Raw genomic sequence first — 26813 nt, forward strand, 5'->3', positions numbered from 1 at the left:
AATAGCAGCACGTACTACACGTCTGTCGATCCGATAAGCCGGCTCGTTATCGGAAAACAGTTAGGGAGCGGGTGTTTGCAGTATGCTAATGCAGATGACGCCGCGCACTATCCGGATGCGCGTGGGCCGATGGGCACGAGCCAACAAATCCCCTGCCAAGCGAGCGAGTAATTTAATTTGCCTGCACACCCCAACACGGATATCGGGTAACGTTCCGTGCGTGTTTGTCCTGGTCCCGGTCCTGGCTTCCGCTGCTGTTTCCGGGTGGCGATGGCGTAGATTTTTCCCTCAGATAAAAATAGACCACCATCAGCCAGTGACGATCACCGCGGCCCGAATGCCACGGGAACAGAAGGACAACTGTGCGCGAGCGATGTTGCTGATGAGAGACCTCCATATGCCAGGATACGCAAACCCCTGGTAAAGGGAAAACGGCGCCGCGACAAGGCGACGAGGGTCCTTCGGTGAGATAGGGGACGGGCAGTGATGGTCCACAGTGACGTGCGTATCGGTAGCACCACCACGTAAGTTAGGAATTGTTACAGAACTTTTTATAAAACATAATTCATCAAATTCAATCCATCACGTCTAACATTAGGCCATCGATAGACTGATTTGAATTTTTAAATATTTCGCTATTCTCGAGACCGTCTGTAGATGGGGACCACCGGGGCCAGTACTGACAACGATGTTTCGTCGATGCGGGCTCTGGCACCTTTCCAACCGAACCTTCTCTGTTGGTGGCTCGGTTTCGGGCTCTGTTTGCTGTGCGTGCGGTGGCGTGGAAGCGTGCGCCGCGATCAGCTGCAAAAGGCCCGGCCCGTAAAGGGACCCTCGGACCCAGCGGCACAAAGTGATTTGCCCGGAAAGCTGCCATATGGCAGTATGGGAGCGAAGTGAAAGGCACGAGTCCCAGAAAGGTAGCATCCCTCCGGGTCCTCCGGGTCTCAAGTGGTCCGCAGGAAGCGGAGGAACAGATTTTCGGTCCGCGGTCTGGCTCCTACGCAACCTACCGACCACCTTTTCCCGTTTGCCAGTTTGCCAACGTATGCTACAAGCAATTTAAAACTGCTACCCAAACACGGGGTCGGCATCGTTTGGCCACAGGCGGCGGCACGTGCGCTACAGTCGGAAAGGATCGCCTTTCAAAAATTGCTTTCTGTGTGCCATTAAGCGACAGCTGACCGCGCCCCCGAAACTGTTGTTCGGAAAAGGATTTAAAGGATAAGAAATTGCCGAAGCTGCTGATGGCACGCGAAGCAGACAAACGATGATCTTCCCTTTCAAACGCATTCGATGGAAGGGAGCTTTTTAGTAAAACCGTTACGCAATATCATCCTGGAACGTTGAAACAATATCGTCTAACAAAGCTACAATTAAACACCCTTTTCCCATGTGTGCCAATCAATCGTCAAACGATAAAATAAACTTATTTACGGCAGACCCGTACGGCGGAGACACTGAAATCAAGCTCTCCGTGTGACTGTCTCGTCGGTTTCCGGATTCGTCCCGTCGGCACCCCGAGCAACGGATTGATACTCCCAAGGTTATCCCTTTGCCGGGGTTCTCAAAAACGCGCAACCTATTGGTAAACATAAATAAAACTCTCGCCACTTCAACACTACACGCCACACTTGAAATCGATCCCCGGATTGCAGGGGATTAAAGGAATGTCGATGTTGGGACACCAACAAAAACGGCACTCCGTTCAGGCGAAGGCCGCGATCGCCAATCGTCGCCAGCAAGGGCTCAAGTGCCACACCAGAAGGTAGCCGATCTCGGGCTTCGGGCACCATTGTTTGGGGCTTGTGTTTTTTCCTCCCATTTTTGTAGAAGTCATAAAATTTATGACACAATTGTCATAAGTGTTAATGTAATCGTTCCCGATTTCTCCAACCCGCGGCCAGTTGGGAGGGATAAACACCCGAAAAAAAGGCGACGATAAACAAAAACCAAATCAAACAGGCAAAAGGAGCGAAAGGGACCTTCCTTTCTTCCGGTGGCCGTCGGAGAACTCCAGTTGTTGACCTTATACGGGAGCGTGTGAGTGGGAAAGCAATAGCCGATAGAGTGGGGTTTTTTTCTGTCCAAATGGAACCGAAACAGTTAAACGATGCGCCTGGCGTGGTAAGGGCATTGTGAGCGCGAGCGGCAATCAAAATAAATAATCGAACAAAAAAATGGAAACTCAAACCAAATGCCATAATTTTGATTTTTTATGACGACTCCGTTGACGTGGACGAGGACTCCCCCCTCGGGAAAGGACGATCGGGTTTGTTTGCTAGCGCTCTGATTGCCACCGACGGGCTGATTCGGAAGGATGTGAGCTTCTTGAAGGAAGTGAAAACCACGAGGGAAAGAAAGTATCAGAGGACGGAAGCGAAAAAAACACCAGAACCTTGCCGGAGTGACGCAAGATGACGCCGTGTCGCCCCTCAATCCTTTGGTACCCCGTCCGGTGCAACCCGCTCCCGGGCAATGTTTATGTTTGTTTTATTTTATGACTTTCGTCAATTGCGATGCCGATGCCCTGTGTGTCGAGCCTAATGTTCGCGCTCGAGCCTTCCTTGGTCGGGTTCGGCCGATGAGGGCTGCGGGTCCTGCCGGGTATAGGGGCGCAGCTGAAGGCTCAGCCATAGGCCACGATAGTGCAGCATCTAAAACAAATAAATTACGCGCTGGCCGTTGAGTGTCGCTCCGAGGACATCGGCCTCGGTACCAAGGCTCCGCTTTGACCATCGTTTCGCCAAAGGGACACGATCTACTAACATTATGTAATCTGATCAGCAGAACCCTTCGCAAAAGGGGTTTACCGGAGGAACAAGCAGAGCACAGAGAAAGGTCCACTCGAGTCCTGCTACGGTCTGGCGCGAGCAGGCACATTCGTATGGGTCCGGATGTCAACTTCTGACCTGCTCGCCTCACCAGCAACGTCCTTCTGGTTCTCTGGTCATTGTCCTGAAAGGAGAAAAAAATAACAAAACGGAACCCGGCCAGCGTATGACTAAATGATGGAACCGGAATCCCGGGGGACGAGTTCCGGTTCCCGCACCAGTGACCATCGATTTGGGATGCACTTCGAGAGTTGGGATTGCAATTGAAACATATTTTCTCCGAGCGAACGATTAATCATTGGGACCGACTTGGATGACTTTTGACTGTGGCGGACGCCGAGCCTTTGTCTTTGTCCAGACCAAGGCAAAAAGGGTTACCGAAAAAACAGGCTAGCAGCCTCGCAGTCCGCACCGGGTGACCGTTGGTGATCCCGGTAGCAGCATCCGTGATCGTACCTGGGCCTTGCCCTAACTGGCCCGGCAGGGTTGATTAACATTACGGAAGCCAAATTAATGATTCTATTGAAGCTGATTGCATAATTTTCGTCCTTAACCAAGCGTCGGACTGTTGGACTATAAAACGACGCTTTCCCAGGATGCACGCGGTCGGTGTTTGGCCATGGGATTAAAGAACGATTTGTCACATCATCCACCGGGAGGCCATTTCGGGGCCAATCGCGATTCCTTGGAGTCGCTCTGGACTGATGGACGTCAGAGCGACGGAAAGTTAATCGTGACAAATCGTGGTCAATTTGTCCGGGCGTTGGGCCCCGTGTTGATTAATGATCTGCATCGCTGGACTGGTTCGTGGACGATCATTTCACGGCTTCATTTGCATGATTTCGCCTTCTTGGAAAATTGGCCGAAGGCTAACAAAACATTTTTCATGCGCGTATCGTATGCGGCCGTGGACTTAAGACTAGTTGGCGTCCACTGGACACGGAAAAATCATTCAAAACCCATTGTTTGGCAATGCTTTCGTTGGTTTGATATGCGCAAATAGAGAAGACAGTGGAAGCATTAGGTTATTTCAATGTGACTTTCCTTTGATAAATTGAATTCTTGGCACAAATTCCATTGCAGGTACCCGTAACGGGTACTGAATGCGCAGGGTACTAATCTACCAGTCCGAACAGGAGTTATGAACGTGTGACGCTTGCATATCGAATCGCCTAATCGTCGTCATCGTCGAGTGCCTGCGAGACGAGAAAGTCGGCCGCCTTATATAGGTTGCGTTCGCCCGCAATGTACGCCTGGATAACAAGATGTTCAGGATATCCTAGTTCCTTCAAACGATTACTAGCGTCCACGTCAGACGGCGACAGGTTGTTAACCGTTGTGGTGGCGACGCCTTGTGATCCTCCGTTCTCTAGAGATGGCTCCGATGTTTGATCATTGATTAGTTTGAGAAATTCCTCCGCGTTATCGGTGACGATGCGCATAAGATCTCGGTTGATGGATTGGGTTTTCCGCATTAGATACGGCAACTTTGATTGATCCTCTTGCAGTTGGCGCTTCAGCTGAGTGAAGACGGGGTCATCGCGCAGGAATGCGAGCGGACCATCGACCGGTTTAGACGGTGCCGGCGAGGTCGAAGATGCTCCTTTGGAGGTTGGTTCAGTTTGGCTCAATTTTTCTGCCGTAGCTTTCGTTGTATTCGTTTCTGCTGATATGGTAGACTGCGCAGGTCTCGTTACGGTATTTTTTTTAAACTTTATGAAGAACTCCTTGGAAACGTTGTAGTAGCCGAGTGTGTTATGATCTTCCATCGCTTTGCCGAGATGGTTAAGTTTTTTACATTCGGACATGAGCAAAGTACCGGCAACAGCATTAATCATTTTCTTGAGCATGGAAACAGTACATTTCTCGGGGTCTGCTTCGAAACTGATTCTAACTTCCTCTACCTTTTGCACTTGTTGCACCGTTAAAGATGGCACGGTCATTCTGATGACCAAAAATGTGTCTTTGTTCTGAACAAGCAGAAAATCGTTCGGCAATTACGACTCAACAAAACTGAAGCGAAAGAAAGCGAATGAAACGAGTTAAAAATGCTCTTTTTCTGAAGAATTGGCGCTACGTACCACAAATCACCTAATTTAGTTCACCAATTCAATGTTTACGTTAGTTGACAAGTAGGTCTGACAAGTTATTTCCGGACTCGTAACGGCCAAACCAGCGTTAAGTTCAAAATGGTATCCCAGTTGGCCTCTTGAGAATACGACCTAATGTTGGCCTAACGGAGCGCGTTTGACAGCCGGGCCGTGCAAGCGCTTTATTTTCGTTGTTTTTGTATGGCGCACATTTTCGTTCGCAGCTAGGAATTCAGATGTTTTACAATATTTTTTACATGCTAAACCTCATGTTGAACTGTTTGTGTCCACGTAGAAATCTGTTAATCTGTAACTCGAAGGAGGTATCGCTGGGCAAACCGCTGGTAACTGAATCTGTGACGACCACTACGATGACCTTCTCATAAACCTCGATTAGAATTGATCCTTGAAATATAATAATAATTAACGCCGTACGCCGTAATTAATGGAACGTCGATAAAACGTCTTTTTTCGCTCAAACTGTCCGCCGAGTTTCCCCTGCGGGATCAGCTGATCCACGGAAGGCCGCCGGTGTGTTGGTGTGCGTGCGCCGTACAGAGAGCTCGCATTCTTTCGCTGCCAAAATGTGTTCGAAGTCGCTATCCACAGGTTGCTAGTTTACCTTGGCAACGCAAACGCGTCTTACTGAAGTGTTTTCTTTTCGCATCCGACGAACTGACATTTTCCTGGGGCGGAAAGCAGTGTTGTGATATTGTTTACATTTTCCACTCGCTCACAATACACGCACACGTCCAGCGGTGGGCGCACAAAGCGCCGCACACACAGCCAGCGACGATCCGCGACGCGACGCGGAATTTGTACACAGCGCGCGCGGGGCGACCCAACGATCCACTTCGAAGCGACAACGGCGCAGTATAGGAGTACCGTTAGTCTTTGTTCTGCGAACAGCCGCCCCCAGAACGAGGCCATTTCACAATTTCTCCCACGGTTGGCAGGGGGCAACAAAGAGAAAAGAAGCTCCCATTCAGCAGCAGCGCCCAAGCGAAAGTCGCGTCATCTTCCGGTGTGGGGGGCAAAACCAGGCTACTTCGATGTCGCCAGTGCTACACGGTGGATAAGCGCAAAAAAGTGACCGCACTGCAACAAAGATGGATTATGTCTACATGACGACGGCGGCCGGTGGCGATCCGGGGAACCGTGGACCAGAGGACATCATAACGCTGACAAGTAAGTAATGTCGCAATATCGTTTGCTGACCTCCTGCGTGCTGACCTCCTCTCTCTCTCTCTCTCTGTTGTTCCTTCATCGGCGCCCTCCAGTGTACGACAGCGATCCAACCGGAGTGGCCGTGGCCGAGTATCCGGATGCGGTGGCCGAGTACAGTGCGTTCAACATCGGTTCCGCTGAGCCAGAGTTTATGGAGCACTCCATGATCCTGGCGGACGGAGGCGATCGGTTCGGTGTGTCGACCGTGTGCTTCGACACACAGGAGGAACTGGTCTGGATGGGCAACCAGGGTGGCCACGTAACGTCCTACTACGGTGGGTCGATGCAGAAATACACCTCGTTCCAGGTGCACGCCAACGAGGTCGTCCGGCAGATCGCCACAATCGAACCGGGCATTTTGGCCCTCACGCCGACCTCCCTGCGCCATCAGATACGCCGCGGGTTGCCCAAGTTCACGTTCCGCTCGGAGCGGATGGTCGATATGGTGTGCATGATCGAGCATGCCCCGGCTCGCCTGCTGCTCGGTGGACACCAGAGTGATATGATCGAGTTCGACATTGGCACGGCGAGTGAACTGTCAACCAGTGTGCAGGCCGGCCCGGATGGTTGTGCGATACTCCGGCGTCACTCGCGGTACCTGTGCGCAGGGGACGCATTCGGAAAGATTGCCCTGCGCGACCCCAACACACTGGCCATCGAGCACGAACTGCTGACGCACTCGGGCAGTTTGTCCGATTTTGACGTGCAGGGAAACTATCTCATCTCGTGCGGGTTCAGTGGCCGTCAGGGAAATCTCGCCATCGATCGGTTCCTGATGGTGTACGATTTGCGTATGTTGCGGCTCGTGTCACCGATCCAGCTGCTGGTCGAGCCTCAGCTATTGCGCTTTCTGCCTTCCCACTGTTCCCGGTTGGCGGTCGTATCTCCGGAAGGCCAGTTGCAGCTGGTCGACACGGTGGAACTGAGTGAACCGCGGGTTTGCATGTTCCAGATTAACACCACCGGATCACAGTGCCTTTCGTTCGACATCAGTTCCTCGAGCCAGGCGATGGTGTTCGGTGACCAGTCCGGGCACATCAATCTGATTTCGGCCGTCAAGATCAACACACCGACGCTGGCGTTCAATCCGTACTCGCGGGACACTGAATTCGCCGACACGATCGAACCGCCACCGTTCGTTCCGATCACCGATACCAACTTTCCGCTGTCGTCGATACTTCTGCCCCATCTAGCAACCGGCGACCGGTGGTTGAGTGATTGGCCTGCTTGGATGAACACGTACGAGTACCGGCGACCGAAACCGATCGATGCGCAAATCCTTTCCACGATGAAGATGCAGGGACCGATCGGGTATGCACCGAATCCGCGCACCTATCTTCGCAATCAGATACCGTACCTGCCGGAGGGTGCGCCGGGGTCCGGAGGTCCTGGGGGCAGCGGTTCCAGCACGACTACCGCCGCACACAACTCATCGGCCAAGGGTGCTGCCGGTGGTGGCACCGTCGGTGGTAGCGGTGGCCCAGGTGGACTCGGAACGGATCAACAAGGAATGCGGCTCGTTCCGCGGCGCTACCGGAAGGTGGACGTTAAGTACAGCAAGCTCGGCTGTCAAGATTTCGACTTTGAACAGTACAATCAGACTGGGTTCGTTGGGCTCGAAGCGAACCTGCCCAACGCCTACTGCAACGCGATGCTACAGGTCCTGTACTTTATCGTTCCACTGCGCACGGCCATCCTGGCGCACTGCTGCTCGAAGGAGTTTTGCCTTTCGTGCGAACTGGGCTTTCTGTTTCACATGCTCGACGTCGGCAGTTCGAGTTCCCCGTGCCAGGCGAGCAACTTTTTGCGTTCGTTCCGAACCGTGCCGGAAGCGGCCGCCCTTGGGCTGATCCTTTCATCGGACCGGGCGTCCAATAGTGCAAACATCAATCTGATCAGCCTCATCCAAAACTGGAACCGTTTCGTGCTGCACCAGATCCACTACGAGTTGCTGGAGGCGATGAAAAAGAACGAAACGATGCACTTCTACGAACATCCCCGCCATCACCAGCTTGGAGCGGGACAATCGCCGTACGGATCCGTACACGATCAGCACGATAGTGTGCAAAAGTTTCAGATCCTCAATCTCGGAAGCGGAAAATCAGGTCCCGGTTCGACACAACAACAGCAGCAGCAGCAGCAACAACAACAAACGGGAAGCAGCACGGCAAAAGATGAAACGGATATCAGCCGGCTGTTCGGGACGCAACAGCAAACGACCCACCGCTGCCTGAAGTGCAACACCGTTCGGGCGAAGGACAATGTGTTGCTCGTGTGCAACTTGCTCTACCCGACCGCCACCACCAACAACGTCGAGGGCACGTTCGGCACGATCCTGAAGCACTCGCTCGGTGTGGAGAAAACGACCCCGGCCTGGTGCGAAACGTGTAACAAGTTTACACCTACCAATCAGAAATCACGCGTCACCGATCTGCCCGCCATCCTGTCGATCAACTGCGGGCTGGACAATGAGAAGGAGCTCGACTATCTGCGGCGTCAAATGGCACGACCTGCGCAGGGGGCGGCCCAAGCACAGCAGCAGCCAGGTACGACGGGGCAGGTTGGATCGGGGACCAGCGCCGTGTCTGGGGATCAGTCAGCTGCTGGAGGGCCGGTCACTTTCAATGGGTCCAATACGAGTACCAAAATGTGCCGCTACGGAACAAACTGTTCGCGAGTCGATTGTCATTTCGCTCATCCGCGGTAAGTACGGCCACTACTCAACACTATTCAATCTCTAAACGATCGTCATTTTTCAACAGCAAATCATCACCGTGTGTTATTTCGGCCGCCCCTTCCGGAGTCACACACGGAATGCAAAAGTCCTGGTTTCCGCTCAGCTTCCAGATGCTGCTGGACGAGCAACGGAATTTGGAAATTAACTCGATGCGAACGGCATCGCACGGGGAACCGGTGCTGGTTACATCCAGTGGCCAGGAGCCACCTTCCGTATCGCCAATCACTGAGCACGGTGACGAAAAAACATCCAACGGTAAGTTTCCGGGAGGAAAGTCGTCCATAGTTGGGTCTAATATGAACTATTTGTGGTTCCTGCAGCCGAACCGGAAATGGGGCCGAAAGTCAGTAAAACGTACAACCTTTCCGCCGTGGTTTGCTACATCAACGACGGTGCCCAGCGTAACCTCGTGTCACTCATCCATGTCCCCGCCAGTTACCACGAGCTGAAGCAACCGTCACAATCGACGTCCTCGTCGCCGGCCGGTGGATGGTACATTTTTAACGATTTTAGCATCTCGCCCGTCACCGTGCAGGAAGCCGTTTGGTTCACACTGGACTGGAAGGTGCCGTGTGCCCTGTTTTACACCAACACCAGTTCCGTGAGCACCGAACTCCCGCCGGTGGACTGTGAGTCGATACGAGAACGGGTTGCGGCACAGTACATGAACCCGTTCACGCACGATCTGTTCGTCGAGGACGTGCCCGCCGATGATGGGCGGCTAGTGACGGGACTGGAGGCAAACGAAGAAGTCGGATCGACCGAAACCGGCACGGCTATGCTCGATGAGGCCGCTGGCAGTTTTAAGCCTCTCGGACGCAGTGAAATCTTCCGTGCCGGTGAGCTCGTCGCGATGGACGCAGAATTCGTGACACTCAATCCGGAGGAGAGCGAAATACGCTCCGATGGCAAGATGTCGACGGTGAAACCGAGTCACATGAGTGTGGCCCGTATCACTTGCATCCGCGGGCAGGGTGACGATGAGGGCGTCCCCTTCATGGACGATTACATCTCGACGCAGGAGCAAGTGGTCGACTATCTAACAAAGTTCTCCGGCATCAAACCGGGCGATCTGGACGCCAACTTTAGCAACAAACGATTGACGACACTGAAAAACTCGTACCAAAAGCTGCGCTATCTCGTCGACAGTGGCGTCGTGTTTGTGGGGCACGGATTGAAGAACGATTTCCGGGTCATCAACATCATCGTACCGCCGGAGCAGATCGTCGACACGGTGCATCTCTTTCATCTGCCGCACCACCGGATGGTTTCGTTGCGTTTTCTCGCCTGGCAGTTCCTGGGCATTAAGATACAGTCGGAAACGCACGATTCAATCGAGGACGCGCGGACGGCACTGCAGCTCTACAAACACTATCTGCGGCTGCAGGAGAAGGATGAATTTTCGCACGCCCTGTCCACGCTGTACGAAACCGGCAAAAAGTTACAGTGGAAGGTACCGGACTGAGGATGGAACCTCAAAATGAGAGCGAAACGTGTGCGGTCTGTGGTTGCAAATGTTTCAGACATTCATCATTCGGTTTATTATAGGCACCAGGGCCACAGTGAATACTCCAGGACACCCTGCTTGTGGGCATCGCTGGCAACCACTAACAAGTTTTCTGGGCCGCCTTCCGTTCCCTGAAGCACTGCTCCTGTCCACTGTCTATGTCCTTCACCCTACTGAAAAGTATTTTTCGAAACAGCCAACATTTACACACTTTTTTCGTTTCGTTGACTTCGTAACAGCCGGTTTTTGTGTGCTCTAAGATTTGAAATATTTGCACCGTTAAGACCGCACAGTTGTATAAGTTGTAAGATAATTTTAACGATAATCAATAAATATGACTTGACCTAAAAATACAACTCGTTAAGGTCTTTCTTGAAGTGAGAGAGAGAGAGAGAGAACTACAGTGACGAATGCAGCACAGATCGATCGTCCCCAAATCAATTCACACATCCGGCCCAGCTGAACGGTTCGCATGATTTCCGAAGGTCGCTGGGAGAAAGATAAATACAAACAGTTGTTTTATCGATTATTAAAACCACGAACGATTCCCCAGAGAACGACGGGTGCGATGATAAAGAATGTGGCTTGTTGATGTTCCCAAGGGGCATCGAAGGTTTATTCCTTCTATTCACATTTAGAGGTTTCCATTTTCTACTACACTAATTCTTTACGGTTTTAAATTTAATCGTGAGGAGACTAGTAAATGCACTATGTCAATGGAATTATAAAAGGTAAATAATTAAAATACATTAGTAACTTTCGCTTGCATTTGTCCGGTAAAGGCGTGCCTCTGTGTGATTCGTCATAAAAGTAGATCATTGTGTAGTTTTGCAGTATACTTCATAACTACTGTTTCTTTTCATTTCATTAGTTCATAACACCTATTCTTTTTGTGGCTGTGTAAAATTTGTTTTCATAAAATTCGATTTACTTCTAGCTGCATTGATTTCAACAAATGCTTACCAGCACATCCAGTGGACTACAACTTTAAATTCACATTTTATTCTACTTTTCGAAGCGATGTGAGATATGTTTAGGAGAAATGAGCTAGAATTACGTATACGTATACAAAATGGACACGATTGTACCAGCAATTTAGACTGCAAAAGCGGCTCTTTATGCTACTAAATATCCCCTTTCATAGGCTGGAGGGTACACTACATCAGTTCATAATTCTTTGTCCTTATCCTAGAAGAGATCACATCAAATAGTTCGAACATTATTCGTACGCCACACAGTGGAACGCATTGCGTTCAGATACTTTCACGTATTCTGCTTAAAATAGAATATCTTTCAATCGGTTAATTGAAGAGAAGCAGCATATGTTGTCAGTGCCACACGCCAACGCTGTCCATTTAAAGCCGACCTCCTAATGACGGTGTAGCATCCGGACGCGTCGTCTCACTTCCGGCGATGATCCCAGGGACGGTGGGCCCGAACTGTCCACATCCCAGAACGAGTCTACCGATGTTCGGCGCCCAAACGATGCACCGGTAGCGAGTGGCGAAGATCCGTTCCAACTCATAGCGGCGGTGGGTTGCGTGCGCATTACCGTTGGTACCGATTGGCGCCGGAGAAGCGGTGGCGCCATCGCTGAACCCGTCCTGGAGTCATCCTTCCGGCCCAATCCGTACGAAAGCGCGGACGGTGGCAACGGTTCGTCGATCGAACGCTGAATGCTCATCGATGGTTGCGAGCAGTGTTGCTTCATCATTCGGAACTGTTTCTGCTTCTCCCTTATCAACGACTGGTAGTTCTGCAGCGAAAGGCGCCGCTTGGAGTCGCCCGGGGAACGAACCGACGATGTCAGGTGTTTTGCAATATCGACGCAAGCGGCCACCAGGAGGATAGCCAACACGGACAGAAACACGTACACCGACGAGTTCGGAACTGAGGAATGATCGTGAGGTGGATCCTTTCTACGGTTCCGCTCGTTTGACGTCTTGTAGTGCAATCCTTCCGGATCCACGCCCGAGCTCAACCTTGACCTTTCAGCCGTGGGTGTTGTGAAAAATATCTCTGCCATAAGGCAGCGTGTCGGATGAAGCGTGTGCTGCCCCCAGCCGTTAGCCACCGTTGGCCGGAGGCCACCGATAGCAGGATCGTCTTGAAGTCCGAAAAAGAAATCCTCTCCATCCACATCGAGTGGAAGCGGTTTGTTTAGCACTCCGGTCCGCTTCATCTTCGAGGCCGCCCGGAACGACGTTTCCCGTTCGCGGCTCAAATGGATACGGTTTTTGTAGAAATTGAACACAAACACGAAAATGAGAAACGTTAAGCAAGAGTAGAGGTGCTTGTACCCGGTCGTCATGCTTTTTTCGTTGGTCCCACGCGGCTCGCTAACACAGGCCCCACTATTGTACTGACATCGGGCCGGCCGTAGACCTGTGTCCTGACCGATTTCTATCGATTCACCTCGCGTACAGCGATCGATATCGGGCACTGATAAGAACTAATCGCGGTGCAGTGGCGAAAGACGATATTACTCGCAGCGCACAGGTGGTTGTCGCGATGTTGGCACACTTCTGGCTGTGTGATTTTGTTTGGGGTTCTGCTGACACATTTTCCCCTTTCCGTTCGTGCACATGCTCACTGATGGCGCTCTGTCCCTGGGGAACAACCCGTGGGCATGCGCACGATAAGCAACAATCCTCATTTGCAACCCGATCGTCTACAAGCCGTGTGGGGACGGGATTTTGTTTGTTTTGTCATCGATTTCACTCGATCAGTCCCACGTGTGCTCGCCCTGTGCAGAAAACAAGTAAGCTCAAGTTTATACAGTAACTGCTTAAAATGAGAAAACATGAAAAACAGCGGATACGAACCGGAACCGTGCCCCACAAATTCGTCGCGGATTCTGGTATCTTAATCCACACTTTTTATCCAATAAACGGTAAGCCGCAATCATCAAATTTCCGCCGTGAGTTGAATCGCGCCAAACACAACACTCGCGCCATCTCGTTCGCACACTGAGATACGTCATCGATGGCATGCTCCGAGTGCAGCACTGAACCTACCGATGTAAACTGACCCGTTACCTCCTGCGCTCAGGGGAGGGTTTATTTACCAGCAGCCGTTCGACGCCGCCGTTACACAAACACGCACACCGCCGCCGAAACCCTTTCGGAAGGTCACTCTAAACGGGACCTAAATCGTTCACAAAACCCCGTTCGCTCGAAACATTAAAAGTCACGTCATCGCAGCCGACTGCGGTTTGTGAAGTGAGCTCGCGGTGATGAACTGTGGCGGTGCACGAAGCAGTAGAAGGCGACGACGAAGAACATAAGCAGCACCCACGCAAGCGCAACGAAACCATCTGGCCGTGGAACAACTTTGATCACGGTGCAACTGCTGCGTTGACCTATTTGTAACTACGCACATTTCGGGAAGTGTTATCTTTGGCCACGCGACGTAAATACAATGGAATCATCAATCCACGAGTTAAATAATCAGCCGGCTCACGGGAACGGAAAAGCACCGGCAGCGGACGGATGGCACGGAAACGGTCAGTCGAAGGAGGATGTTGCCGGAGCGCAGCGTCCACGGAGGCTTTCCTTTAACGGGTCCGACATGGAGCTGTCCGATTTGAAGGGACATCGTCACGCAGCAGACGGATCGTGGAAGAACCGTGAATCGCCGATCGATACCAAGCAAATGCTGGTGCTGCTGGCAGCGGCCACAACGATTGCGGTTTCCGTCCGATATCTGCTGCCAGTGCTCGACGGTGAGTCCCGAACGTGAAGGTTTCGGCGTTTGTGCAAACAAATCTCTCCAGCCATGTCCGCGGTTCACCCTTTGGACTGTCTGTTTATTTGCTCACCACACAAACGGCGCTCGAGAGTGAAGCGCACAATGATGAAATCATCTCGACGATGGTGCAGTGCGTTACGTTAAAAATAACTATCCTAACTGTTGAAACGAAACACCATCGCTTCTATCGAATGCGGAAACTACAATTTCGTGTTGAATCATCCGATTGATCGGAGACGCTTCCCAAAACAATCAACGTTTTAACTCACATTCCCTGCCTATTTTGTAGTTGCAACCTTCAGGACGTTTGTCTCGCAAAGCGTCGCAGTCGCCGGAATCTTCTGGAACGACTTGTGTGAACGAATCGTACGCCTTCGGCCAACTATGGCCAGCTGGGATCGTATGGTACCCCATGCCGAACAGACCGCGTATGTGTTGTCCGCACTCGCATTCGGGCTGCTGGTATCGTCCTTCACTTGGTACGTGGTCTACCTCGACAGCAGCATTCCGGGAGTAAATCCTCCGACACCGTTTTCGGCATCCAAAAAACGGTAAGCGGCCTTTTTGTGTGACAACAGCAAATATCGATTGATTTGCTTTCTTGGCTCTCTTTGCAGTTATCGCGGCGGATCATTGTCCAAGGAACGACGGTTCCATCTCGGCTACATCACCGCCATGATCAGTGGGTTGGTGGTATTTCTGATCCTGGTTCTGAGCGAATAAGCAAGGGAACGGAGAAGACAGATAGGCACCAACCCGCACTGACACTTCCATCAAGTGCCTAACTTTCAGCATTGCATTTTGTTGTTGCTTTAGAATCATGAGTTCACCCGCCACCATAGATATTTATTTTGTATCGTAATTTTACAAACTAACACCACTTATTACGTTGAAGTAATGGACAGCAGCTTTATGTTAGGTCGCGCAACTTAACGTTTTCGATGAGCACCAGAAACGGCCCGTTTTTTCTTCCGAAAGAAGGCGTTAGCTCTCGTAGATTTCTTATTTTGTAATCGTTTTGGGTTTTGTAAATAATCCTTCTATAACAATTCATACGTTAGTGGCAAAGGGTTAAGTTAGCGATAGTAACATCATGGGTATTTAGCACAGTTCATTGCTAATCGCATCGCTTTAGTACAAATATGTGAGTTTACCGTTCCCCCTTCAGATGGGGGCGAAAGCAACTGATGAAAATATAAATAACATTCGAAAGTGAAATTAAATGCATTCATCCTCTTTTTCACCGTTCACCTTCAACGCATTACTTTCGACGTAAAGGTACTGACCGTTTGCAGGCGAACGATCGCTCGCTCGTACTGATCTGTGGTGTGCGTAATTTTCAGTATCTGAAACCGACTTCCGTTGGTCTGAAGTCGGCCAACACAGCGCACTCGATCTCCGATCGCCAGTGGTGTCAATCCCGTATCGATCTCGTAAAACACTGCCTGTAAAACCGGTCCTACGTTGCGATTCCGGAGCAGAAGTACCTTTTCCGTCGCTCTACTGCCAGCTCTGATTGCCAGAACGCTAGCTACAGTTTCCAATAGCAACGGAGTCTTCGGTTGTTCGCGTATTATTTTTAGGATGTGTTCAATCGTTCCCGAAACAATCCGAAGGGATGCTTTTGAATCAGGCTTACTGGCCGCTGCTGTTGAATGGTCAGAAGCATGGGGATTCGACAAGCCGATACTCGGTTTAGGATATTTCGATCCAGTAGCCGGTGGAGAACACTTCCGCTTTACGGTTGCCGATTGACCTGCACTGGCTTGAAATTTCATTTGGTGGTAATTCACCAACATGGACGAAGCTTTCGGTTGAGGAATGGATGTACTTCTGTTAAACACATTAACAGGGTTCGTGGTTAAAGGACCAAATCTATGCATCGGGTTTACATCCGGAAAAATCGTCGGTAATGTGCAGTTGAGATTGAAACCATTGTTTGCTTGCGTACGATTGCAACCTTCTCTGCCGGGGGGAGCCTCCAACGTGGTTAGCGGTAGCGATGTGTTGCCATCGAAAATATTACTACTGTTCAAGTTGCTTGGCAAAAAGGATGTAAAGGCTCTCGGGAAGTTGTTTTCGACTCTCGTCGAGACGGCTCTTTCCATTTCTTTCGGCCCGCGGAACGAAGTCATGATGGATGGTGTTTCCAAAAATGCAGTCGATGCAGGAAAACGTGGCCTGCCCGCTGTGGGGACGGGGGTTTCGGGCCACCGGTAGTTGTACATTGCTTACTAAAATACAAACAAGACCAATCTTGGGAATGCTGTGTTGAAAACGCGTTCTTTACTTACGTTGGCGAAATGCGCTTCTCGCTCACGACGACGCTATGTTTGGCTGTTGAAACGTTTGTCTCAGCTGATCTGCGTCTGTTCAAAATAGTGATGTTTTCTTAGGAATGCTACAATTTTCACAGGGACTTGGGACTTTGACATTGACAACCTCGCATCCGTGAACAGACCGTTGTAAACGCACTTTCAACGTCAACGTTACACGATCGCACTTTGCCGGAGAATTGAGGTTGTGCGGTTCACTGTTGTATGATTTTTTCCGTTTTTAGCATTAGTTAAACGCTCAATCACCTACCCAGCCAGCGATCAAGATGAGTACAATACTGGAAAAGATCGCTCAAATCGAGTCCGAGGTAAACCATGGCCCTACTGATCCCGAAAGGTACGGTACCGAAAACGACGAGGTTATGACACGATTTGTTGTGCATTCTTCCCTTCCCTGCGACGGGTAGATGGCTCGTACTCAACGAAATAAAGCTACTGCCGGACATTTGGGATTGCTTAAGGCTCGGCTGGCGAAGCTGCGCCGAGAACTCATCACACCGAAGGGTGGCGGCGGTGCCTCCGAGCAGGGCTTCGAAGTGTCGAAGACCGGCGATGCCCGGGTTGGGTTCGTCGGGTTTCCCTCGGTCGGCAAATCGACGTTGCTCTCCAACCTGGCCGGAGTCTACTCGGAGGTGGCCGCATACGAGTTCACCACGCTTACGACGGTGCCGGGCTGTATCAAGTATAAGGGCGCCAAGATTCAGCTGCTCGACCTTCCCGGTATCATCGAGGGTGCAAAGGACGGCAAGGGTCGCGGTCGGCAAGTTATTGCGGTGGCCCGGACCTGCAACCTTATCTTCATGGTGCTGGACGTATTGAAGCCGTTAACACACAAAAAGTTGCTCGAGCACGAGCTGGAAGGGTTCGGGTTGCGGTTGAACAAACAACCGCCCAACATTTCCTTCCGTCGAAAGGACAAGGGTGGTGTCAACCTGAACGCCACCGTCGCCCAGTCCGAGCTGGATCTGGACACGGTGAAAACGATCCTGTCCGAGTACAAGATCCACAATGCGGACATTACGCTCAAGTACGATGCCACGGCAGACGATCTTATCGACGTGATCGAAGGCAATCGAATCTACATCCCGTGCATTTATCTGCTAAACAAGATCGATCAGATTTCGATCGAAGAACTGGACGTGATCTACAAAATCCCTCACTGCGTACCGATCTCCGCTCACCATCACTGGAACTTTGACGATTTGCTAGAAATGATGTGGCAATACCTGCAACTTGTGCGAATGTATGTTCTAATCACACCAAGTAAATGGTTGATTTAATGACTGAGTATGTTTCTTTCTAGTTACACCAAACCGAAAGGACAGCTGCCGGACTATAGCTCGCCCATCGTGTTACACCATGAGCACACATCGGTTGAGAGTTTCTGTAACAAATTGCACCGAACGATTGCGAAGGAATTCAAATAGTAAGTGCTATGAAGAGACATAAACAGCATTTCATTTGAATCATTCTTATTATTTCCTTTTTCACAGTGCCCTCGTGTGGGGCTCATCCGTGAAGCATCAGCCGCAAAAGGTTGGCATTGATCACGTGTTGAACGACGAGGATGTGGTGCAGATTGTGAAGAAGATCTAAGCCACGCGTTGGAATTAGAATCGGAATCGTATGCTGGGACCCGTATCGACGGAATTGAGGTACATCCAACAAAGTTTGATGTCAAGAATGTGAGAGCAAAAGACAGATTTTGCTTCGCGGAGCACGGACAGAGCAACAACTTCTTATGCATTCAACGTGCACGTTTATCGTTTTTACCTGTACTGTTATGCTTTCCCATGGTTATGCTGTTTTTTCTGTCCATGATACATCCTGCAGTAACAAAGAGATTGAGTGAGGCAGACGTGGAGAAGCAAAACCAAAACGAGACTTGTGTTTGGATTCTTCATTGAGAAACAACAACCTGTTTTGTCCTTATATATAAAACAAATTCTTTAATTTTTGCTGTTGCCGAAACAGGTTCGCTTGAAACAAATTATTTTCTTAGAACGTTGAAGTGTCTGGTCGGATCCAATTCATTCAAGAACCAATGCACAAAAGGCCATGAAACGGTTAGAATTTTCCGTACTACTTTATTCTTTATTCCGTCTGTTGAAACCGTTCTGCTGCCAATCCATTCACTAACTACCGACCTCAGCTGGCGTAGTGCTTCGGAACCGTCCCAGATAGCGATTTCGCAGCTCCGGATTAAACAGACCACGCCGGCTTTGTATCATCCAAGGGCTGACCGTTGTCGATTTCCTCGGACGAACCGTTGGAGCCCCGGAAGCCCCACTTCTTCTGCCACCAAAACGCACCATTCGACCACGCTGGTTACCATTTACTATTTCTGCAACCATTTTTAGTGGCGCAGCAGTTGTCGTTGTACTGGTGCTGCTTGTTGATGGAATTTCTGTCGTTGGCATCGTCGTAGTTGGTATCATCGTTGTCGTTAATTCTTCGCTTTCAGTTGTTGGGTCCGTTCCCGCCTCGGTTGGATCAGTTGGAAAAACGGTCGTCAAACTGTTGCCGCCACAGTCCAGCGCTTCGTTGGGTGCACAATCACTTTGGACATTTTCCTCTAATTCACTTGCCGCGATGTTGGAAACGGCGTCGTCCCATTGTTTGCCAAAACTGACCGTCCTTGTCACAGTTTGCTTGTTCACCGTCGTTGAAATATGAAACTCTGGATCGTCGATTGTTTCAGAAAAGGCACTAGTGGCAACAAAAAGTACTACCACCACAAGAAACGTCCAACGACGGCAACGGTCCATTTTGATTTGAATACTGATCGCACGAGGCCCACGGTGCGAAGCATTAAATATGGCCCTTAGTTATCAGATCGGATCGAAGTGAATCTCGCCCTCGGCCGAAGGAACAGGTTCTCTTGCATGGCGGGGCCACAGAGGTAAGAGATTCCAGTTTTACTTTTGCGCTTTTCATCTCTTCCCGGCCTATCTCCCGAGGCCAACCGGAAAATGGGGGTTCAAGGTTAGCGACGAAGCTGAAGAGGCGACAACGTGGTTGCTGTCGCTTTCTGCCAGCAACATGCTTGTTGATCTTCGACGATCAAGTTATCGGCACTCACAAGTCTTCCTTACGCGTAACGCGGAATGGTGCGTGTGGCTCAATAATTACCGTTCACAGATATGAATGTGAGGATGAATGTTTTGTAGCGTTCCAATCCCCGCAATTCGGTTCGTTTAGTGTTGGTGCATATCGATTGAGCGGCTGAACTATTTTAATGGACAATTGTTCGCCGTGTGAAGTGAATATTGCATTGATTTTATCGATTTGCGGTGCCAATTAATTGAAGAAAGTCGTGAAGCTTTTTTTGCAGTCGGTCTTTTCACACGCCAATGTGCCATCATACGTTACTCGTTATCAATGCGATTCATCTCGGCAATCCTTCTACCACATTTCTTGCATTTCCGCAATAAACGGAACGGAAAGGTTAATGAGCATTACAGATGGGCTGTCGTGCAGTTACAAGAAAGAAGCCTCACGGGGGCCAGGGAAATATCTTAACGAGATCTACACTACATTGTGTCGATCCAGCGGAATTCGTGGACCTACTTATTATCTTACGGATGAGGCGAATGATAAGTGTTCTGTTATTGGACATACGAATATTCTAGATACTATCGAACTAAACGAATGAAAATGCAACGTATCTATAATAAAACATTATCAAAGACAGGTTTTTTTTTGGGGTGGTTAAAAAGAATTTATCTTTTTATTTTCCATTTGCATGCTCTATCCTAATCCCTATTGCCCGCTGGGCATGCCCAGCCGGCGGTACGTTCTACGAGCTTAAAATTCAAATTGTGTAACAAAAATTTATAAAACAAAGCCGTAAATGACCTGACTGTTTCATACTATTTCTGCTGAGGTGCATTAAACTAAAACGATAGGTATCCCATTAGAACTAGTTCTTACAGCAATAGTGATACACTCTGCGCCCACGGTACGTGATGCCTATAATTACACACCGGGTTTGTCATAAATAAGCAATAGAAACAAATGTACAACGAAACGGTGATGCTAACCTAACAACTACTGTCATTTGTACAAAATTATCTCCGATCAACCGATTCCCCCCGAACCAACATCATCGGATCGGTCATGTGAAATGTCCCTATCTTCCACGGCGGTTCTACTCCAAAATGGGATAGAGATCCAGGTTCCAGAAATCGTCCAAATTGTCCAAAGAGTAATCGAACGATGGAGTATCACCACCGTTTGCGGGTTCCCATTGCGACCCCGAGAAGGAGGAACTGGGTGATCCGATCGATTCGTAGCCCGCATCGGATGCGCTTGACAAGCCGCCGGGGCTCTTCTGTGGTTGTGGTCCAATCGGTGAGAGTAATTGCTGCAGGGGCGACGGTGGTCTTATCATGAGTGGACTCATGATGTGTTGCAGATCATCAGCTACTTCTGTTGTTTCACTAGCGATCACTTTTATTTCTGGTAGCTTTTCTCCCTTCGGCTGTTGGCATGGCGCGCCATGTAGTCGGTCATCGGCAGCCTCGGTCTCTGCAACATCCATCACTTCCTCGCTCTTCACGACGATCGTTATGCAATTCGTTTCGTTGTCGTACGTGCCATAGAGTGTATCACTGTTGCTGCTGCCAGTGTGTAGCAAGATCGTTTGATCATCGTCCTGCTGGGTGGTGGCAACGATCAGGTCTGGTTCTTCCGGGTGCTGCAAAATTGGCTGGGATTCTTCAGCAGATAGCTCGTAGAACGGGGATTTGGAGTAGTTGTGCGTGGTCAGGATTAGGCGGCTTCTCGAATCGCTTGCGGTTGGTGACTCCGATCGACCGGGTTCCACGAGTGCTGCTGGGGACCCCACCACTGATCCAGACAGCCACTGGCCGGAGCGGTCATCTTCGGCATCCGGCGTGCCGCTTGCGCGATCAGCGTCTTCCAGGTCTGTGCCGATACCTGCGAGTAGGCTTTCGGCAAGCTCTTCGAGCTGGAACACGTCGAAATCTTCGAGCATGTCCTGTAGAGTAGGCAGAGGGTAATGATCCGCAATAAGGCCGTCATCCGCTCGTCTCCGGTGGTCGGCGGAGGTGTCGTCTGCGTTACTGCCGGAACGTCCATTGGTTGTCCCTGCTGCAGAGGGCATCGATAGGATGCTGCTGATCCTGTTTGGCGCCCGGTAGTAACGCAACCCACACCACCGTCTCCCGCCGCACCAACGAGTGGTACACGGTCCTTGCTCGGCTTCTTTGCCGCCTCCTCCTGCTCGCGCTGTCTACGCTTCTGCTCTTCTTCGTAAGCCGTGAGCCGCTCCTGCAGTTCCTCGAATCGCCGCTCCAGACCAAGGTACTTGTCGTAGATCGCACACTTTTCTGCGTCTAGCTCGGCGCAACGGTTTTGTAGTTGTCCGATCTGCTCCGACTGTTCCTCGATGGTCTTCTCCATGTCCTCCATTTTGGCCTTTTTGCGGTCACGCGACGTTTGCGCGGCAACACGGTTCTTCAACTTCCTGTGGTAATGGAAAACAATAAGAAAATGACAGCCAATGAATGCCGGACGATGATTGCGAAACCACAGAGGGGTACCTACTTGCGCTGAACTTTCTCCTCCCAGGTCAGGTGGTCGAGACGGCGCTTCTTGTTGCGCACAATGAACTCGTCCATCGACGACCCCTCGTCATCGGATGCGGTTGACGAGGGTGCGGTGGAGATGGAGGGCGGTGGCCGCTTGGCCAGCGGTTTCACTGGCGTCACGGCCGCCGCCCCAGCTATCGACGCTACATTAATCGGGATGTACTTCGTCGGCACGGTGATGAAGATCGGAGTGGCGCTGGCGCTCATGGTGTTCCAGAACGTTCTACCCTTCAATCGATGATGATGACGTGACGATGTGAAACGAGCGACACAAAGTGTGCCACGGTGGCAACCCTTAATGCGCTTCGCTCGCCTACTGAACTATGACTCAAGTTTCCAACAAAACTGCTTTATTTCCAGGGTCTAGCAGAACGGCATCCTGGAATGGATGCTGTCTACTTTTAAAAAAAAAGCGCTTTGGCCCAATTTGTTACATTTCCACTTCCTCTTCCGCTGTGTATCACCAAAAACCGAGCAATCTCTCCGTGTTGCTCTACTTTGTCGGCACTGTTTTGATTTCACTTCCGTCCGGCTGCGATCTTGAATAAAAATGCAAGAAACCGCACACCATGCTGCTGGTTTTCTTTTAAAGCCTTTAAACAGGCCACTTTTCTGATGAAACACCCATGAAGGAGTTGCGTTGAATGGTACAATAGATGGTGGGGAACTCCCCGACCCAATACCCCGCAAGGTCCACAAACGCGCCGACAGCGGATGTGGTCGTTTCTGATTGGTGGGTTTGCCGTGGTTGCCAGCGACGCATTTGAAAGCACAATCGATAGGGAACATTCTTTTTTCGCAAAGGAATCCTTTCTCGCGACTCGTTGAAAATTGATAGAAAATACGGTTTTGAGTTTTCAAAGTTTCAAGCTAAACCAAAACTAATTTGCGGCCTAATTTTATCGAGTTTCACAAAACGTGCATGCCGTTACCAAACTATTTCGTCCAGCTGGCAGCACGGAAGCAATTAACATACAAGAAAATGCGTCGCACTTCGTTGGGTGTGCACAGAAGTCCGTTTGAAATGGGTGTCTTTCAAATTAATTGCTGTTGCATTATAAATTAACCTTTCTAAAAAAACTTAATTGTTCGGATATTAGAAATCATTTCATCATTTCCTCGGTAGGTGGCTCCTTTCATACTAACAAATAATTGACTACAACTATCTTTATAACTATTATAATCTTTCACTGTTTCTTCTGTTCGTTCATTTAGAATCAAGGAATAATGTATCTGGCTGAGTTTGGGTGCCTCCAGCAAACGTGAACGTTTTCTGCTAGTTTTTTTTCAATTCCTCCCTACCTTTTAAAGAAATGATAAGCCATGATAAAAATAACAAGTCATCATCCTGTTATCATTACTGATAATTTTGCTAATAGAACCGAAACACATATTGCCGCCCGAGCGGAACGACAAAACCAGTTTCAAATCAGCTGAGGCTCCCCACGGTTGTCAAACCCGGCGTTCTGTGTTGTTGGGGAAACCGGAATCGGGCTTATCTACGATTGCGGCATCGAAGACGATCGCGAGTTTAATTGTGTCCATTCTTTCAGTTGAGTTGCGACCCGGCACCGGGAAGACCTTACGCGGGACCAAGCATGGCTTGCTTTAATAGGTTGCTTTTAATTGCAGCGGTTCATCTTTTGGTGATCGTTTTGACTGAGCGCAGCGCAGCGATGGCCGACAGCGCTCCGATTGTGTCCTTGTTGGAGCTGGGAGCCCTCCGTGGCTCAACGAGCAAGAGCGCTTGGACGGGGCGAAAGATTTATCAATTTCTTGGGGTTCACTACGCTCAACCTACTGGCGGTGAGAATCGATTCAAGGTAAGAATGCCCCCTTGGAAGGTACCGTGTTAATACGAGGAATTAACCAGGAATTCGCTTCTAGCCCCCGCGTAAAGCACTTCCGTGGCAGGGAGTTAAGGATGCTACCCGGCATGGACTGCCGTGTCCGCAGTTGAAGCTTATCTCATCGTTCAATGGAAAAGCATTGGCTCCCGATCCCGAAGATTGTTTGACCATTTCGATCTACAGCTCCGATGTAAGGACAAGCTTCTATGACAGTGAGAATCCGAAACATCGTATGCCCATTTCCATTTTCTTTCCAGCTGGCCGCTAGCAGGCCGGTGATGGTCTTCATCCACGGTGGGGGCTTCCATGAGGGTTGCGCCAAAAATCAGACGGCAGAGTATCTACTGGAACGGGACGTCGTCCTTGTGACTGCCCAGTATCGGCTTGGCCCGCTCGGCTTTCTTTCGACCGGTACCGAAAACATTCCAGGCAACGCGGGGCTAATGGATCTGCGCTTAGCCCTCGAGTGGGTTCAGGAGCACATCGAGAGCTTCGGTGGTGACCCGCACAACGTTACGCTGTTTGGCCAATCGGCTGGTGCGGCTGCCATTTCAGCACTCATCTACAGCCCCAAAGTACCCGACGGCTTGTTCCACAAAGTAATCCTCCAGTCGGCCGGTTCCAGTTCGCCGTGGGTTTGGGACACGCAACCGGTTGCAAGTGCACGCGATATTGCCGTTCGCGCCGGATGTGCTGCGAAGGCGACACTGGAAGAGACAGAGCACTTCCTGCAAAGGGTGGACGTGTGGACGCTCCTGAGAAGCTTCGTCGATATAAAGACGGAAAAAACGTTTGCCGTGGGATTGGATCACGTTGGGGGGAACCGACTCGTGACGGGTGACTATCACGGATTTCTCCCTCTGACGCCGTGGGAGTGCATGAAGGAACGAAAGTTTAGAAAACCATTGCCAATGATGGCTGGCGTTACGAAGCACGAAGGAACTTTCCTTCTGACGACTGTGTACGACTACTTCAAGCGCAGCGGACAGCTGGACGATCCGGATTTCGTGCGGTATCACCTCGTGGACGCGGTGAACAAGTTTCTCGGTGCCCACGATACTACCGGAGCCCTCGGAGGCTACGAGATGAGAGCCCTTTTCACCGACCATGAGCTAGCGAGTGGCAGCTTCGCCCAGTTGGCCGATGGACTGATTGATGTAACGAGATGATCACTTAATGCCCGATTAGCAGTCTTTTTACATTTCGTTTTCATACAGCTTTCAGGGACCATTTTAATCAAAGCACCTTTACTGCGTGAGGCACAGGCCAATGCCAGGGCAACACCGAACGCTACGTATCTGTATTCGTTCGATTACGTCGGTGAGAGGTCGCGGTTCGGGTATGGGGCTGACACGTCGCACTATCCGTTCGGTGGTGGAGTCCACCATTCGGACGACAAACTGTACCTCTTTCCCTACCCGTCCGAAAGCCCGGATCAACTCAACGAAAAGGACACTGAAATGGCACGTTTGATGGTCGATCTGTGGACCTCGTTTGCGATCGATGGAGTGCCGAGCTCGGATCGATTGCCCTGCAAGTGGAACTCAATGGAAGGTAGGACTACATTTTGACTAGTTTGCGATTCCGTGTGGTAATATCATTTTCTCTCTCAAGGATACGCCGGTCCGTACTTACACATCGATAATCCGCCGAGCGTTGGTCAGAATTACTGCAACGAGTTTACGATAGCGAGCGACGAAAAGCGGCATCGATCGAAAGAATCCCCCGTCTAGTTTGGCCATTTTTTTAGCATGGTGCAGGAACTATCATCACACATATCAGCTTTCCGACCCGACGAAGGAGAAGAAACGGAGTGGGTACCAATAATGTTTAGTTTTCAAATTTGTGTCAAGAAACGAACAAAAAACGGTGAATAGATAGACTTAAAAACACAAAACCAGTCATTTCACGGAATCTCCGGCACAATGGAAACAGATTCCTTCCCGAGGAAGGTGTGAAAGCATCCGAAGATGCATCGCTTGTAATCCCTTTTGTTGCTGGTGCGGATCCATTGAAGCAGGGCGTGAAAGGAAGTGTATCTAATCTGCCGAACCCGAACCTGCATCCGAGACGTGGGAAGATTGGCGAAGAAAGCGAAGGTACGGAAGGCCAGAAAAAAAGAATCGTTTGCACCTCCTCTTTAAGGGGCACACGAACAAGGACGGAAGTGAATTGCAAACCGAGGCAACCTCTCACACAGAGGCTCAATTTTGTTCTCCTATTGCAAAGGTCACACGTCCTTTATCGCAAACTAAACAGAGTTTTGTACATCCATCCGGAATTTCCATAACGGGTCCTATGTTCGTTCCCCGCGGAGGAAGCCAAAGGACCGATCCTTTGTCAAAACGTAGGATAATGAGTTCCGGGTGCGTGTGCGTGCCACAATTGATCCCTTCGGCTTCAGTTGTTGGCCTTTGAAAGCGAAGGGAAACTGGTAGCCGCCGGTGGACACAGTGACACATTTTCGAATGTGGTTTTTCGGGGTGGCCAAATCATCGCAACCATTATTGCCTCCCGTGCGCGAGTGTGTGTGCGTGGATCGGAAGTGGGCGTAAAGGACAAACCTATGGTTCGCCCATTCTCTGGCCACGAGACCGATTGCGTTTGACACCTTTTTAAATGCGCTCGGCTTTCCCGTAATCAGCGAACTCCCCTCGTGAGAATTTCAAAATCGGTAATCGTCGACTGCGGAACACGCATCGTGTCCTTCCGGGGGTGCCCTGGGAGTAGGCGTTTTTGATTTTCCCTTTTCACACTTAACAATAATAACGGTGTCGCAGCGTTGTTTGCGACCGTAAACGGGAGAATCGGTCCGCTTTTTTGCTGCTACAGAGCCAGTTTTGTTCCAATTATAAGCTTTTCTATTC

At 50.3% G+C, this 26813-nt stretch overlaps 8 protein-coding genes across 8 annotated transcripts; 4 read left to right on the forward strand and 4 right to left on the reverse strand.

The window, feature by feature from the left end:
• Window positions 1-4006: 4006 nt before the first annotated feature.
• On the reverse strand, window positions 4007-4672 carry LOC131215858 (UV excision repair protein RAD23 homolog B-like). The gene has a single exon (XM_058210258.1). The coding sequence runs from the start codon at window positions 4670-4672 to the stop codon at window positions 4007-4009; it is 666 nt and encodes a 221-aa protein (XP_058066241.1).
• A 1212-nt stretch (window positions 4673-5884) lies between these two features.
• LOC131212693 (PAN2-PAN3 deadenylation complex catalytic subunit PAN2) lies at window positions 5885-10590 on the forward strand. The gene is made up of 5 exons (XM_058206665.1): window positions 5885-6112; window positions 6205-7593; window positions 7636-8854; window positions 8914-9143; window positions 9209-10590. Exons 1-5 carry the CDS (start codon window positions 6034-6036, stop codon window positions 10351-10353), a joined length of 4062 nt encoding a protein of 1353 aa, XP_058062648.1. The 5' UTR covers window positions 5885-6033; the 3' UTR covers window positions 10354-10590.
• A 1174-nt stretch (window positions 10591-11764) lies between these two features.
• LOC131205366 (uncharacterized) lies at window positions 11765-13041 on the reverse strand. Its single transcript, XM_058197438.1, has one exon. It carries the CDS (start codon window positions 12704-12706, stop codon window positions 11765-11767), a length of 942 nt encoding a protein of 313 aa, XP_058053421.1. The 5' UTR covers window positions 12707-13041.
• A 454-nt stretch (window positions 13042-13495) lies between these two features.
• Window positions 13496-15048, forward strand: LOC131216464 (uncharacterized). Its single transcript, XM_058210961.1, has 3 exons — window positions 13496-14119; window positions 14435-14696; window positions 14763-15048. The coding sequence occupies exons 1-3, from the start codon at window positions 13816-13818 to the stop codon at window positions 14866-14868; spliced, it is 672 nt and encodes a 223-aa protein (XP_058066944.1). The 5' UTR covers window positions 13496-13815; the 3' UTR covers window positions 14869-15048.
• A 350-nt stretch (window positions 15049-15398) lies between these two features.
• On the reverse strand, window positions 15399-16373 carry LOC131215903 (uncharacterized). The gene is made up of 2 exons (XM_058210302.1): window positions 16097-16373; window positions 15399-15793 (listed from the first exon to the last, which is right to left on the reverse strand). The coding sequence occupies exons 1-2, from the start codon at window positions 16371-16373 to the stop codon at window positions 15399-15401; spliced, it is 672 nt and encodes a 223-aa protein (XP_058066285.1).
• Window positions 16374-16651: 278 nt separating this feature from the next.
• Window positions 16652-18344, forward strand: LOC131210868 (GTP-binding protein 128up). The gene is made up of 4 exons (XM_058204180.1): window positions 16652-16789; window positions 16889-17724; window positions 17785-17907; window positions 17975-18344. Exons 1-4 carry the CDS (start codon window positions 16748-16750, stop codon window positions 18075-18077), a joined length of 1104 nt encoding a protein of 367 aa, XP_058060163.1. The 5' UTR covers window positions 16652-16747; the 3' UTR covers window positions 18078-18344.
• Window positions 18345-21120: 2776 nt separating this feature from the next.
• On the reverse strand, window positions 21121-22763 carry LOC131216577 (X-box-binding protein 1). Its single transcript, XM_058211111.1, has 2 exons — window positions 22053-22763; window positions 21121-21972 (listed from the first exon to the last, which is right to left on the reverse strand). The coding sequence occupies exons 1-2, from the start codon at window positions 22301-22303 to the stop codon at window positions 21255-21257; spliced, it is 969 nt and encodes a 322-aa protein (XP_058067094.1). The 5' UTR covers window positions 22304-22763; the 3' UTR covers window positions 21121-21254.
• A 780-nt stretch (window positions 22764-23543) lies between these two features.
• On the forward strand, window positions 23544-25823 carry LOC131205592 (glutactin-like). The gene is made up of 6 exons (XM_058197754.1): window positions 23544-23648; window positions 23729-23919; window positions 23984-24136; window positions 24204-25103; window positions 25164-25500; window positions 25561-25823. The coding sequence occupies exons 2-6, from the start codon at window positions 23773-23775 to the stop codon at window positions 25677-25679; spliced, it is 1656 nt and encodes a 551-aa protein (XP_058053737.1). The 5' UTR covers window positions 23544-23648; window positions 23729-23772; the 3' UTR covers window positions 25680-25823.
• The last annotated feature ends 990 nt before the right edge of the window (window positions 25824-26813 follow it).

The sequence above is a fragment of the Anopheles bellator genome, chromosome 1 (genome assembly GCF_943735745.2).
Source record: "Anopheles bellator chromosome 1, idAnoBellAS_SP24_06.2, whole genome shotgun sequence".
In the NCBI taxonomy this organism is placed as follows: domain Eukaryota; kingdom Metazoa; phylum Arthropoda; class Insecta; order Diptera; family Culicidae; genus Anopheles; species Anopheles bellator.

Excerpts from the sequence above, each read along its gene's own strand:
- LOC131215858 (XM_058210258.1), bottom strand. The coding sequence starts at position 4,672 with ATGATTAATGCTGTTGCCGGTACTTTGCTCATGTCCGAATGTAAAAAA.
- LOC131212693 (XM_058206665.1), top strand. The coding sequence starts at position 6,034 with ATGGATTATGTCTACATGACGACGGCGGCCGGTGGCGATCCGGGGAAC. Across the intron at positions 8,855-8,913 it reads TGTCATTTCGCTCATCCGCG|CAAATCATCACCGTGTGTTA; the intron begins GTAAGTACGGCC and ends ATTTTTCAACAG. Across the intron at positions 9,144-9,208 it reads TGACGAAAAAACATCCAACG|CCGAACCGGAAATGGGGCCG; the intron begins GTAAGTTTCCGG and ends TGGTTCCTGCAG.
- LOC131205366 (XM_058197438.1), bottom strand. The coding sequence starts at position 12,706 with ATGACGACCGGGTACAAGCACCTCTACTCTTGCTTAACGTTTCTCATT.
- LOC131216464 (XM_058210961.1), top strand. The coding sequence starts at position 13,816 with ATGGAATCATCAATCCACGAGTTAAATAATCAGCCGGCTCACGGGAAC. Across the intron at positions 14,120-14,434 it reads TCTGCTGCCAGTGCTCGACG|TTGCAACCTTCAGGACGTTT; the intron begins GTGAGTCCCGAA and ends CCTATTTTGTAG. Across the intron at positions 14,697-14,762 it reads TTTTCGGCATCCAAAAAACG|TTATCGCGGCGGATCATTGT; the intron begins GTAAGCGGCCTT and ends CTCTCTTTGCAG.
- LOC131215903 (XM_058210302.1), bottom strand. The coding sequence starts at position 16,373 with ATGTACAACTACCGGTGGCCCGAAACCCCCGTCCCCACAGCGGGCAGG. Across the intron at positions 15,794-16,096 it reads CGGCAGAGAAGGTTGCAATC|CAGCGGCCAGTAAGCCTGAT; the intron begins GTACGCAAGCAA and ends ACCATTCAACAG.
- LOC131210868 (XM_058204180.1), top strand. The coding sequence starts at position 16,748 with ATGAGTACAATACTGGAAAAGATCGCTCAAATCGAGTCCGAG. Across the intron at positions 17,725-17,784 it reads TACCTGCAACTTGTGCGAAT|TTACACCAAACCGAAAGGAC; the intron begins GTATGTTCTAAT and ends GTTTCTTTCTAG. Across the intron at positions 17,908-17,974 it reads ATTGCGAAGGAATTCAAATA|TGCCCTCGTGTGGGGCTCAT; the intron begins GTAAGTGCTATG and ends CCTTTTTCACAG.
- LOC131216577 (XM_058211111.1), bottom strand. The coding sequence starts at position 22,303 with ATGAGCGCCAGCGCCACTCCGATCTTCATCACCGTGCCGACGAAGTAC. Across the intron at positions 21,973-22,052 it reads GAGGAGAAAGTTCAGCGCAA|GAAGTTGAAGAACCGTGTTG; the intron begins GTAGGTACCCCT and ends CCATTACCACAG.
- LOC131205592 (XM_058197754.1), top strand. The coding sequence starts at position 23,773 with ATGGCCGACAGCGCTCCGATTGTGTCCTTGTTGGAGCTGGGAGCCCTC. Across the intron at positions 25,104-25,163 it reads TGGCCGATGGACTGATTGAT|CTTTCAGGGACCATTTTAAT; the intron begins GTAACGAGATGA and ends GTTTTCATACAG. Across the intron at positions 25,501-25,560 it reads CAAGTGGAACTCAATGGAAG|GATACGCCGGTCCGTACTTA; the intron begins GTAGGACTACAT and ends TTCTCTCTCAAG.